The sequence below is a fragment of the Passer montanus genome, unplaced genomic scaffold, assembly GCF_014805655.1.
Source record: "Passer montanus isolate IOZ18808 unplaced genomic scaffold, ASM1480565v1 scaffold10, whole genome shotgun sequence".
Lineage (NCBI taxonomy): Eukaryota > Metazoa > Chordata > Aves > Passeriformes > Passeridae > Passer > Passer montanus.
The window spans coordinates 6,222,606-6,236,205 of NW_024356505.1; the positions used below are offsets into that span (position 1 = coordinate 6,222,606).

The 13,600-nt window shown below is 37.2% G+C and overlaps 1 protein-coding gene across 4 annotated transcripts in view; it reads left to right on the forward strand.

The window, feature by feature from the left end:
- Positions 1 to 13,600, forward strand: part of THRB (thyroid hormone receptor beta) — a 126,046-nt gene that overhangs the window by 75,733 nt on the left and 36,713 nt on the right. For 3 of the 4 annotated variants that reach the window (XM_039711128.1, XM_039711134.1, XM_039711119.1), the window contains one exon: positions 842 to 906. In XM_039711128.1, the coding sequence (XP_039567062.1) occupies positions 900 to 906 (7 nt within the window). In that variant the 5' untranslated portion in view covers positions 842 to 899. Of the gene's footprint in view, positions 1 to 841; positions 907 to 12,969; positions 13,418 to 13,600 lie in introns of those variants that run through there. The other variant, XM_039711109.1, reaches the window with a different exon arrangement.

The window sequence follows — 13,600 nt, forward strand, 5'->3', positions numbered from 1 at the left end:
GAGGGCTGGTGTAAATACTGACATGGCTGAAGGATGTTGTTGTAACTGGTGTCCATGACTTTCTCTCCTGGCACTAAATCAGCTTGCAGGGCTTCGACCTTTGCTACCAAGCAGAAAAAGAGTATAGTTAGTGTATGTGTGTTTGTGTGTGTATGGACATATGAAAGGGGGACACAATTTAAATATCAACACCAAGACTTTAAAATGCCAGATCCAGTTCTTCACAGATGCAGATGTCTTGTTAATAAAATAGAAGATATCATTGTTCAAAAGTGTTAAGTACATGTAAATTAGGTTTCTACCATATGAACAAAATTATAATTTACATCTCAGAACTTTGTAAAAGCCAGTAGACTTTTGGGTTTTGAATGACTGGGTAAGAATCGGTGTAACTGTAACAGAGAATTTCTGATTCCTTTGAATCCTCTGTTTTTACTGAACCTGAGAGTAATGGTATATGAGTATCATTAGAAACTGTGAAGTGGAAACCAGTTAGCTCCTACGGTCACACATGAGACTTAGAGGAACTTAGGCAGAAACAGTAATGGAAAGTATTGCATGAAATGCACAAAAGCATTATTTATTTTTTAGCATCAGTAGGCACAGGCTTTTGGACATTGCTTCCAAATCCCTGTTAACCACAGTCCACCATGTTTTGGACCTGATTTACATTTGTTACCTCTTGCAGCTAAGCAAAATGCTTTGAATTTAATGTGTTACCATCAGACATTGACCATACTATTCAAGATTCAGAAGGTTCCATCTTGGTTAAATGGTAATGGTATTCTGCAGATGAGCATTTATGAACGTATTATATGGGTTTTTTTCCTTTTTTTGGCAGGTGACATTGGTGACAGAAGAAGGACAAGAATGATTACATATCCATAACTCCCAGCAGTATGTCAGGTAATCATATTTAATAAGAACATCTGTGCAGTATTTCTTGCCTTTATGGAGTGATTATTGCTAAATATTTATTGAAAAAATGCTTCTTTAACAATTTCTGAATTAATTGGTGCTGGGAATGGAACTCTTTCCTCCATCCAGAGCATAGAGATGTGGGACAAAGAGTAATCTTCCCCATCGTTTTTGAAACTTTCATCGTCCTTGGTTTGATTCTGGAACATAGTTGTGTTTTCTAAAATGCAAATTCCAACTTCATCCATCCTGCAGAAGCTGCCAGCACAGGAACAGTTTCTGCTGAGTATCCTGGCCTGAGTTATTTTGTAACATGGATGTATCCCCAGAGTTTCAACGTGAGGCAGTCAAATTTGCTTTACATAAGTTGCCAAGTACATTTCAGAGAATTGTTGACTAGGTCTGCAGGTGGGCTGAAGATCCAGAGTTGACATGACCATTAACCACTGTAAGCCTGCTTAACCATCTTATCCCTGCCAGTTGCAAAGCATCTGAAGGTTACACATAAATTAGTTGTGTCAGAACCCCCATGTATCTAATCCCAGAACAGGGGTGTCTAGAAAGATGTGCTTATTATGTGGAGATCGTTTAGAAGGCCAGAGAATTTCAGACTTTCAGAATTTGTTTTAGTATTCATCAATTTGCCTAAGAAAGTGTTCTACTGATAGTGTTTGTCAATGTGTATTTCAAGAGCCAAATGCATAAATGGGACCTATTAAAAACCTGCAAAATACAGCATACATAGGAAAAGTCACTACTAACAAGACTGTATTCCTGGTGTTCTGCCGAAAGGACAGTTTATTTTTACTTGACTGTGAAAATCAACTTTCTTTTCCTTTTCCATAGAAGGCTCCCATCCATTTGTACTGGCCAGCCAGGGGTAACAGCTGCATTCACCAACAAAGATGGTCTTCTGACTTTAGGTTTCTAGATAAGAGGTAGAGGGAATTCATGGGAAGAAACAGAATATTATGTAAATACATGCTTTCATAGTAAACCCTATTATTTGATAGTATGAAAAGGTGTGTCTTTTTATGGTTACTTTGGTGCTCGTTGAAGCAGAGACAAATATAGGAAGGGAGTAGAGAGCATTGAGGCATTTTGTGGAATGAAGACAAACACTGACCCTTGGCTGGTGTGTCAGGCTCTGACTTGGCATCAATGCCACATGACCATCGGGAACAAGTTAGTGTCCTTAGGCTGCATTGGCAGGCCCTGCTAGAGTGGGTTTGCCTTGTCTTGCAGGCATTCTGGGCATGGTGATTTCATTTGGCAAATACCTGTTTTGGAAGAATTTAAAGCATTGGCATGTAACTTGGTCTCTTCCAGCTGTGTTGTTCTCTCCCCTGTCTCACGCTAAACTGTGTTTTCTGGTATTTTACTACAGGGCTTGACGTTGCTGTTGCTGTGGTTTTGGAGGGAGCAGTTATTAGCTTCTGCTGTGTGATGGCAAGAGATGAGGAAGGAAACACAGTGTACCCACTTTATCCTCACCTTATCTGTTGGGTCTGTGGCTTCCTGTGGAGGGTGGGTTTGTGGAGATTTTCCACCAGCACTCTAATCAGTCCTGTCTCCCTGGACTTGCCCCTGGCAGGGCAGCTCTGCTAAGCTCAGAGAAAAACAAAGCCTAATTGGAAGGACCTATATTTTCTGCATTTCTTTTGACAGAAGTCAGCAGTGCAAATGTGTGCAAAGAAGATTATCATCAAGAAAAAAAAAAAGGTTGAGATGGAGATGACTGTTTGTACAGCTGTAGATGTCCAGCACTTTTCATTATGAGCAGTTCATATTTTCTGTTTCTGATTAGAGGAATGACATTCCCTACATGAGTGTAAATGTAAAAAGAAACATGGATGAAATGAAAGTCTTTGAAACTGTATAAAAACTTCATAAATGCCATGATCCAGAGCCAGACAAGAGTCCTTTTCTAATGAATGATAATGGAAGTTTAGATTCTGTTACTGAGTCACTGGAATATGGGAGCAGAACCTAATACGAAACCAAACCAGCTGGTTAAAATAACAGGCTGTATTATTCTGTGATTTTGATAGATAAATTTTCCTCCCCATATGTTATGTTTCTACTGCAGCATGTATTTTCCACTTGTAGGCACTGCCTTAAAGCCTTCAGGTTCTAGTGCAATCTAGAGAAGTTTTTCTGACAGGAGACTGTAGAATTTGACCTTGACAGTAAAACCAGCCTTTAGTACATTTGCAGACTAAAAAATGTGTCCCCACCTTTCTTATAGGCCCTCTTCAGGTACTAAAAAGCCACAGTAAAGTCTCCCCAGAGCTTTCCCTCTTCAAGGCTGAACAGTTTCAACTTTTTCAAACTTCATTATAGGAGAGGTGTTTGATTCTTGTGATCATCTTGGTGACCCTGCTCTGGACTCACAGGTCTAGGTCATTCCTGTTCTGAGGAGCCCAGAGCTGGATGCAGTGCTCCAGTGGGGTCTCATGAGAGGGGAACAGAGGGGCAGATCTCCTTCCTTGCTCTGGTGGCCACATCGCTTTGAATGCAGCCCATGGTGTGATTGCTTTTCTGGGCTGCAACAACAGTGTTCAGCAGTTTTACAGTTGACACCAACAATTGTTGCCCACAGATTAATGTCTGAGAAAAAAAAAATTAGCAGCATAATAAAATTAGTACTATCTTAGCAATAAGAGCAAATTCTTTTGTGTGCATACGTTTGCACAATATAATAGTAAAAAAGTTCGAAAATATTCTTTTCTCATTGAGAAAATAAATAAACAAGTATGTAAAATAATTTTTAAAGTTCTTTGTATTTTAGCACTGTTATGAAGCTTCTGGTTTAGCATCACTATTCACTGGCCATAGCCATGGTTCACTGAAGACTCCCTTCTGTACATTTTCTCCCCAAATGCAGAACAAACCTTGAGACATATTTTCATCTTACTTTATTTACTGCAGTGAAAACTGAAGAAGAAATTCAAGAAAGGGTTCTAAAACCTAGAAAATAGTATTTGTAGAATACAGTAAATCACATAATTTTTACTTTCATGGCAGATGAAGAGAGAATGTAAAGAGTGTTATAGTGGTTCCAGTAAAAGCTGCAGCAGTTCTTTCACTGATTTCAGTAGGGCTGGGGTTTTACTCTGCTTTTACTTGTGAGCTTCAAAATCAACCCAGTCATTGTGCTTCTACTCAAATATCCACACTGTTCTATTTGGTAATGACTGTAAAGTTAGATCAAGATAGGAATTATAATAAAATTAAGTGCTTACACTGGGGAATATAATTTAAATGTCATAAATGCATATTTTCAGTAAGTAGAATTTAATATGCAACGTTTCTTGAAACAGGTCCCTCATTTGGAGAAGAAAATTAATCAGCTTTCGTGCAACAAATCCATTTGAAAACCAGTGTCTCCAAGGGTGTTGCACGTAGTTTCCAAGAACTGGGAAAAGTAATAGAATAGGAAAGGTACCACATTTTCTACATGAGTCTTTTCACTGTAATGCTCATTACCCTGTAAACTTGGCATTAATTCAGGCTGAGAACAGTTTATTGTTTAACATCAACTGAGAAATTATTTCTCCTGAATTTCTATAATGATTATCCTAGGATAATTTAATTTGACATACATCACTGTCTGACACTTCTTTGCCTGCCAGACCATGATAAAATCCGACTAACTCAAGTGTATTATTTCTTTTAAGTAATGGACTTTTTAGGAGGACAGTAAATACTTTAATATAAGGTTTTGTTATGCCAGGATTCAGCAGCTTTGTAATGAGCTTTTGGGGATTTTCAAAAGGTTAACAAGATTTATATTGTGGGATGTTTTTGCATGAAGCTATGAATCACTCCATGATGGCTCTTATTACTTAGAAGCGTATTTCTGAATATGCAGTTAAAAATATCACACTTGCTAAGTTCCAGGTTACAGACACTCTGGGTTAATTTTTTGGTTCAAAATTTAATACTTTTAAAAGTGCTTTGTAAAAATGCTGTATAAATACAAAAGCCAAGTAGTCTGGGAAGCATTTTGTAATGTTTCAAATTTTATGCAGTTCTTTAATATGTTGTATTTTCTTTCCAACTTACGAATACCTGCTGTTTTTTTTCCTCAAAAGATCACACATTACAAAAAAAAAGGGTGGGGGATCTGATTAGATTTCACAAAGAACAGAGAGAATAAACTTTTTTTTTTGTAATAGCAGTAATTTTTTTAGTTTTGTAGCATTTGGTAGTAATTTTAGGTACATTTCATTATGTTAATGCTGATATGTTTTTTCTGTTTTGTTCTTAATGATCTATCAGTATATTTAGTCCCTTTCTATAGTAGTTTTATTTAAGCCAGAGCTGTGTCTTTTGATAACTCATTTTTCTGAAATTTATTTCTGTTGGGAGCAGACTGTTGTGTTTTAAATTTTGAGTGTAATTCTTAGACTGTGTAGTTGTATTTCACTACTGACATCAGGTAAGAAGGACTGCAAAGTGTTGTCAGTATAAAATGTACTTGTTCATTTTGCAGCAAGAAGCTTTTAGAATAGTCATTTAAAAGTAGCAAAATGTCCTTCTGTTTTTTCTAAGTCATCTCCCATAGCCTATAAAATAAAGCACTTGCTGTGCTTGCCACAGGAGTTGCAGCCTGCCATTTTATGGTCTTTAAAAGCCTGACCACAGCTGCTGTTTAGTTCTTCTGATAACTGTATGTCAGAGCAATGAACTTACAGCACTTGTCCTTGGTATTGATCCCTATACATAGAGAGGACTTTAATTTTTTTGAGCCAATTGTAAAGCTGTTGGTAAGCTGTAGGATCAGTCTACTTGGGCATTTTTCAGTTATTTCCATATAAAAATACCTTCTGCATTGACTAAATGCACTTCTCATTATGTTCTTTAAAAGCATCAGATTTGCTGTAGTGCTGTCATAAAAGAAGATAACTGTTTAAGGAAATGTGTAAATATTGCCATACACACAGGCCTTTCACTGTTGCTTTTTTGTGTTTCTGAAAATGGTTTAGACCTGTACCAAGCTTGAGTTTATTTAAAGTTAAAAGAATTCTCTCCTCACATCCAAGTTGGTCTCTCTTACTGAAGAAGCCTTGACTGCATTGTTTGGGCAAACCTTATTTGTTTATTTACCTTTTTTGTCTATAACCAATTGCATATTTGTCAAGACTGCTAGTTTTAGTACCTTTGTTTGTTTTTCCTGGCCATTACTCAAACCTCAGTCCTTCAATGGGAGGTGTTATTTCAAGATACTGACTATCTCTGTAAGAAGTTTTAGAACCAAAATAACTTGAACTGTTTCACCCCCTTGAAAAAAGAAAAAGCTTCAATTATGTGCTTGTATCCCCAGGATTTTGTTTGTAAGCAGCAGCCAAACACACTGTCCACTCCCCAGTGGGGAGAAATGTAAGGTCTAATGACAGATTACAGAAAGACCATGTGAATTTATTTGAACACTCATGAGGAAAGTAATATTCAGAATCTGGATTTTAGAATAAGGTGGCAGTGATCAAAAGTGATTTGTATAAGTGATCTGAGTGATTTCCTAAATGGTTTCACTGTAACTACCTTGTTTTAAAAGATGTGGTTTTATGTATTTTGAGACATATTCTGAAAATGGTGTTTTGTCTTCTCACTTTTATTTTAGTAGGTTCCCAGGCATTACAAGAATTATCTAACACAACATGAAGAGAGTAAACATCCATTAACATTCCCATATTCACACAAACAGTAGTCTGCAAAATGAGCCCTGGAGAGGTGGATTGCTGTCTGTGGGGAATTAAATCAGTTGTTTTAAAACAAATAGAGGGAGGTGGTTCTGCACATGAAGAGACCAGCACTGGGATTCCTTGCTAGAGGGAGCTGTGGAATAGAAAAAATGTACACAAGAGTAGACTGGGCTGTAGTTCAAAGAGAGATGCATTGGGTATTGCTGCATTTTGGAAAGGCCACAAGGGCTCGGGCAGTCCCTTGGGATGAGGAGTAGCTGGGCATTGAGAGACTCTTGGTGGGAGCTCTCATATGTGCTTGCTTTGTTCTTACTCTTCCCTGGGTATCCACTTATGACTCCTGTTGGAGAACTGCAGTCAGGTGAGCCCTGTGGTTCAGGTATAGCTTCTTCTCAGAAAATCTCCCTCCCATGTGTTGGGCAGAGCTGTGAGAGGGAAGAATGCATTTAGCATCTGTGTTGGTTTCCACCACCATTCTAGTTCCATGTTGTGTCCTGGTATTTTACTGCTTTTCCCCATATAGCTTTGGGCATTCATTTCTTTTGGTAAGTCTGTTTTATCTGTAGCTGCTACAAGATTCCATATTGGTCTATACACTTCCTGTTCATTTCTCAAAGGATAGATTTTCAGAGAGCTCTTTACATACCAAAACCCTGAACCCTGAACCATTTGCTTCTCTATGCTCAGTACCTGCCTCTGGTTAACTTACAAATGAGCTGCCAGGTTCTTCTGGGTATTCTTTTTCTCTGATTAATTTTTTCTTATGTTTAGAAATTTGAGCATAATGTCAACCCCAGATATTCATGAGATAAGTGAATGTGCAATATTGCTTTAAAAGTTAATGGAAATTTAGCATGTTTTCAAAAAGTGATTGCACTGATTCACAGAGAAGCTCATTAAGATATATCAAGAACAAGGATAAAGCTATTACACTCTTTATTACAAGTTTCCTAATATTGCCTTTTCTTACACATTAGAAACTGTTTACAAAGTTTATTGTAATTACCTGTGCACTCTTCTTTCCTGGTGATTTAATACTTGTCCAAAAGATTGGAAATATTGAAATTTAATCTTTAAATCCATATTCTAAAATATAATATTTAAATATTTTATAATATTGCCACTGCTAAAGCAAGTAGCAGGACAACAACCCTGGATTAAATAACCCTGGCTGTTTACTTCTACAAGCATACACATATGCACATGTTTCTGAAATATTGAAAACCACCTAATGGTTTCAGTAGACATTCCTGATTCTACCTGCTACAGTTCCTTTCACTCTACATTTTTTTCTTGAAGGCATTGTAATTTTTATATTTTAAAAATTCAGGAAAGAAATCACATGCTCTCAAAGGTTTTATTTAGCACATTTACAGAGGCAAAATTTGCATATTTAAGAAGAGTCTGGCTAGTCTGTGTGAGCTGGGCACCATCCTTCTGCTTATTGAATGGCATATGAGCCTAGTTTAAAAGTGGTGAAACTCATTTGTGAAGTGTTTCCCTCTTTTATAAGGAAGCGTAAGGAGAAAATGCTGTGCTTTTTGGAGGGGGTAGAAAATGGAAGGATAGGAGAGAAGAGAGGAAGAGGAGAGAAGAAGCAAAATAAATGAGAGAAAAGAAAATGCTGTGAACTGACAGCAAGATTAATGAAAAGAAATGAAACCTTAGCCTTGGCTGGCACAGATGGTTTTGTCTTTCCCAGCATAAACACACATGAAAACTTTACATGCTTTTACTTATAGTTTGTGGGGTTTAAAATGGTGGAACAAAGTATGAATCAGATGTTAACTTTACTGGGAACATGTCATTTAATTGTGGCTTGGTTGCTTTTTTCTTTTTTTTTCTCTCAAGTCATCAAGTAAAAATCCTCTAGTTTTATTGGACTGGGTCCATACAAAGCTAGGCTGCTTCATCAACCCACTGTGCACCCCTCAGTCCTAATCCTGATTACATTTGCCTTAGTTGATCTCTCTGAAGCCAACCCACTTCAGTGTCCTTATATGCTTGCATACTTCAATGGCAAAACAAAAAAACCAAACCTGTGAAGTGCTGTTGTCTTTGCTGCTCTTTTTTTAGTAAACCTCAAATATCCAAAGAGGCAAAACTTTATTATGTGTGTTTTGCAATCAAGTGAGTTAATGACAATTCAGAGATGTCTAAGTTGCTTTCCTACTTGCTACTCTTTTGGTCAGCTGCAAATTAAAATACTTATAGAGAGAATTTTTAGTGGAAATTTTGCTGTGAGCAGTTTTGGAATGTAAAATAACTTTTTTTGTTGTTAAAGGAAGTGTCTTTGTAACTGGGAAAACAGCAATCCTCTGACATCCCAGAACTGTTAATTTACCTTTTATCTAAGTGACAGCCTGTTGCTGAGGGTGAAAAATAAATGTTTGCACTCCCCCAAAAAGTGTGAGCAATGTAGTCAATCTCTGAGGAGCAGGCACTCATTGCCTATGTGGTCACAGCAGCTTTCATCACCAATGGATCTAGCTGTTAACTGGAGCTACTGTGGTATAAAACGATAATAGTAATAATGGTAATGCAAATCCAGCCTTGATTGCAACGGGGCAGATCCCAAGCAAGGAAAATTAGTGTAACTCTCAGGGCACAGCAGGGGGAATTTAATGCAGTGCCTCTAGGGTTGTTGTGAGCATAGGGAACAGGCACTCTTTTCAGTGTGGTTTTTGGTCCTATTTTGTGGACTCTAAGTTTTTGTCAGGATAAAAGTTCAGGGCTGGTATACAGCTCATTCCAGCAGGAAACAGTGTCTTCCTGGCTGGCTGGATACCACCTTCCATCTTTCTGAAGATACAACTTAATACCTCTCTTTACTTGAGTTGTACTGAAAATGGGAGAGCTTTTTGTGTATTGCTTCTTTTATCACTGTTGGCAGATACTAGTAGAAAACTGGGGTAAAGGGCCACATAACTGAGATGAAAACAAATAAATTGTTCCATATTTTTCCTGTAGTGCATTATATATTGACATTCAGATAACGCTGCATGTCTGAGAATAGGCCAACCTTTACAATTACCCATTAAGCAGTATTTGCTTTGGCCTGTAATAAAAGAATTCTGAGGGATTCCCCTTGCCTATTCTTTTAGTTAAGCTTAATGGGCAGTTCATCTGCTAAAACTTTTCTCCTTCTGTAAAAACAAACTTGCCTTTAAAAAAACCTTCTGATGGGAATTTGAAGAAGACTTTTGACCTGTTGACTGCTGAGATGCCAGTTATTGCTACAATGTGCATTTTGAAATTGCTTGATGATTGCTTGACAAGAAGAGCTCTGGCCCTGTTTGCTAGTCCCTTTTAACTCTGAAACAGAGCCTGTGGTTTTAGCCATGGTTCATCCCAGTAGGCTGTACTGCTTCCTGCCTTGGTTATAGCCATTTTAACTGTAGCTAGAGGGAGAGAGAGATGCTTCTCTTACAGGTAAGAAGTGGAGACAAAATTATATTATCATCCTTTATCAAGGATTTTGGATTGACAAGACCAAGACCAGATGCAGGAGATTTCAACTGGTTGTTTTTTTGGTGTATTTTTTTTTCTTGTTTGTTTGTTTGTTTCTTGGGTTTTTTTGTGGGGGGTTTTGTGTTGGTTTGGTTTTGTTTTGTTTTGTTTTGGGGTTTTTTTGTTATTGTTAGAAAAAAAGGAATAAAAAAAAGCCTTTGAGAAATTCAGGCAGTATATGTTAGAGCCAATGGAGTAGAAGAAACAATGTAGTCCTCTCATGAAAATAATTTAACATTATAATAAGAGGAATAGTAACTTAAGACATAAACATCCACTATGCCTCAGTATATGAAGTACAAGAAGAGAAGACAAAATATAAAAGCCCTCAGTGGTAGTTCCTTGCAACTTAATCTTTGACTAGCAAAACTTGAATGTGTAATGTCCCTGGTGATTAAGGAGAATTTGTGAAATAAAGTGGAAACTTGTAAAATTGAATGATCTGTAACATGGCAGGCAAAATAGTGAGACAAATTTCAGGGGGAACTAAAAGGAAAAGAGAGCATATAGCTTCCTGATGTTTGGCCAGCCTTGGGAAACTCTGCCTGGGTAAATTCCAAATGATGGAAACTGTAATAGAATCAATTTCTCTTCATAGTTTAAATGTGTCTATAATCATATTTGAAAGTCTCACAGATGCTTTGCTAACAAAGAAATTGGAAGATATGTTTTGATTTTAAGTTATGAAGGGTTTCGGAGTTCCTTGTTAAAAGTAAAAATCTATACACCTTGTGTGACACCCTCTCTGAATCCTTGGGGAACAGAATTTTTGCCATAGTCATGAATATATGGGTTTTGATCAAAAGTAACACAAATCCTCATAGCACATAACACAAAAAGACAGTAAAATGGCCTTTAATATCAAAGATAAATTTGGGGAAAATATATAGAAATTTTTGCCTAATGAGATTGAACAGCCTGGATTATGAATCGCTGATCTTGAGGACTAATAGCAAGACCTGAGTAACTGTTTCCTAAACAAGACCAAGAGTTGTGTTGCATCACTGGTCTGCTCAAGGAGCTGACAAAGCGTGGAACCATTTATGAGTGTATTATAGAAATGCCTATATTTTTGATATATATTGCACATGCCTGACTCTCACATTTTGAGAAGATACAATGTCATCCACACAGGGAGATAATGAAGGTGTGAAGGAACGCAAGGGAGAGTAGCCTTCTACTGGAAGAAGGGCACTGTTCGAGGTTATGCAAAGCCAAGAGGAAGGGTAGGTTGTAGTGCACAGTTCCTCTTTGTGCCACAGAAAATGAAGTGTGTAAGTTCAGATCTTAGATGGAAGTTCTCAGTTCCCAGAGGGCCCTATCAGAGAAATCCTGTCTCTTCCTCTGTGCTTAAATTTATAAAGTCAAGAGAATATAAAAGTGTTCAAATTATGAAAAAACTTTTATATTCTGTTCTTTTTATATTTTTTAAAATTGCCTAATATTTCTGGGCTACTTTCACTATTCTATTTTAAACTGATTATCCTCCTACAAGTGATATTCTCTTGCCATATTACCTGCATTTAGAATTAGTTTTTAATTTTACTTAGAAAATGAAGTCTGAATTAAGAGCAGATATATAAAGCTAGAAGTAGGTAAGGGCTAATTATGTAGGCAACTTACCTGCCCTTTGCATTGAAGTCTGTGATGCCAGGTACTTTCTCAAATTTGTGTTATTGATGTCCAGCTGAGATACAGTCAGTAGAAGCAACAGACTTGTAGCTGCAAATGTCAGGTGAGCTTGTATTCCTAGCAGCAAAAAGGTATTTACATCTAAAATTAATAATATACTGAGGAAAGCTGTATGTACATACAGGAATTAAAATAGAATAATAGTATTTAAAACTAACCATGATTAAGTTTTCTGAATTTGTCCTGTACTAACAATATTCCACTTAAGAGAAGTCCTAAGAAAAGGATTCAGAAACAGCAATATTATGATGGATCTGGTAACTGAAATCCCAATTTACTTTGAATCATTTTTTTTCTGGAAATTAATGACTTGGAATGCCTTTACTAATATGTTGCTTTACTGAGTGAAATGTATGTAAAATTGACTCTTAGGTTGATTAGAACAGCAGAATCTGACTATGATTAAAACCACTGTGGGTATCAGTCATCAGATGTCTGGAATTTGCTATTTTCTTTATGCAAGTTAAACAGCTATTTTGTATTTTAATTTTGTTACATATAATATAAAATAAAATAATTTCTTAAATACAGAATATGATCTTTGATGGGTCATTTCTACTGTTTTGAATTTTGCTGCCCAGAAATAGAAATTGGGCTATATTTAGTTCTACAAATTTGTCACCTAGTGCTATCTCAGTTTCTTTTATACTAAAAAATCAGCAATGACCAGTTAAATAAAATCATGCAGCTTTGGTATTGTTCATTATCCACACGGGAGCCAAGTGTCTGTGCTCCTGTGATAAAATTAGCATCTCTGATACTCCACTGTGACCACAGGCGGAGAAAGGCAGTAGGTAGCAAAAGCGGAACTGCTAAGCATGCCCACATAAGAATGTCACACTTAGGTAACTGAGTGTCCCTCAGGTCAGCCTACGATAAGAGCAAAGTCAAACAAGGCTGAATCCTTGATGTTTTGTGTTTTAAGTATCTGAAAATTGTTCACGACCAGCCTCGACCTACAAGACCTCAAATGATCATATGAGCAAGGCAATAAATCGGTGGTAACTTGCCCTGGGGCCCATGTTGTAGTTGTGATGTTGTGAAAGTTGCATCTAGTGTTAGCCTGTCCACATAGATCTGCCTGCTATTTCAGGGTTCTCAGACGGGAAAATTTTATACTCACTTTTACTGAAGGGGAACTATGGTGGCTGAATGGGCATGGCTGAAGGGTTCTGCATCGTATCAGTGCAATCCAGTGGAGATGCACGGGAATACCACAGCATCAGGAGAGCTGGGGAACCACTTGCTTTCCAAAACTCCACACCTGAGCAAGATTTTGGCAAAGCCAACGGTTTGTAGCCCTGCAGTATTTGCCAAACATCCAGGACGTGGCCTCCCGCTGTGGGACAGACTGATTCACCTTCCTGACAGAAATCAGAAATGGAATGTATTGGGCATAACAGAAAATCATTTCTGTAGGAAAAGACACTTCAAAAATTATGATATCCAGAGGAATGGACAGCAGCTTTTGCAATGCCGACATGCTTCAACTTGGACTAGTACAATTTTACATCCAGGCTGTACAAAAGCAAACTTTGAAATCATGTCAAGTGCCCAGGAATACCAAAAAGAAGAAAAAAAGTGTAAAGGTAACTGACATTATCACAGCACAGCAAATGTTGTATTTAGAAAAAACAAAAAGCAAAACCAGCTTATGTCTTTGTTTACTGTCAGGGGTTTGGCCATTGGTAAAAGCATTATTATGTGGGGATGTTTTCTAGCTACCAACCTTTTAAATTTTTTTTTTAATCAGTGGTAATTGTGGTTTTTAG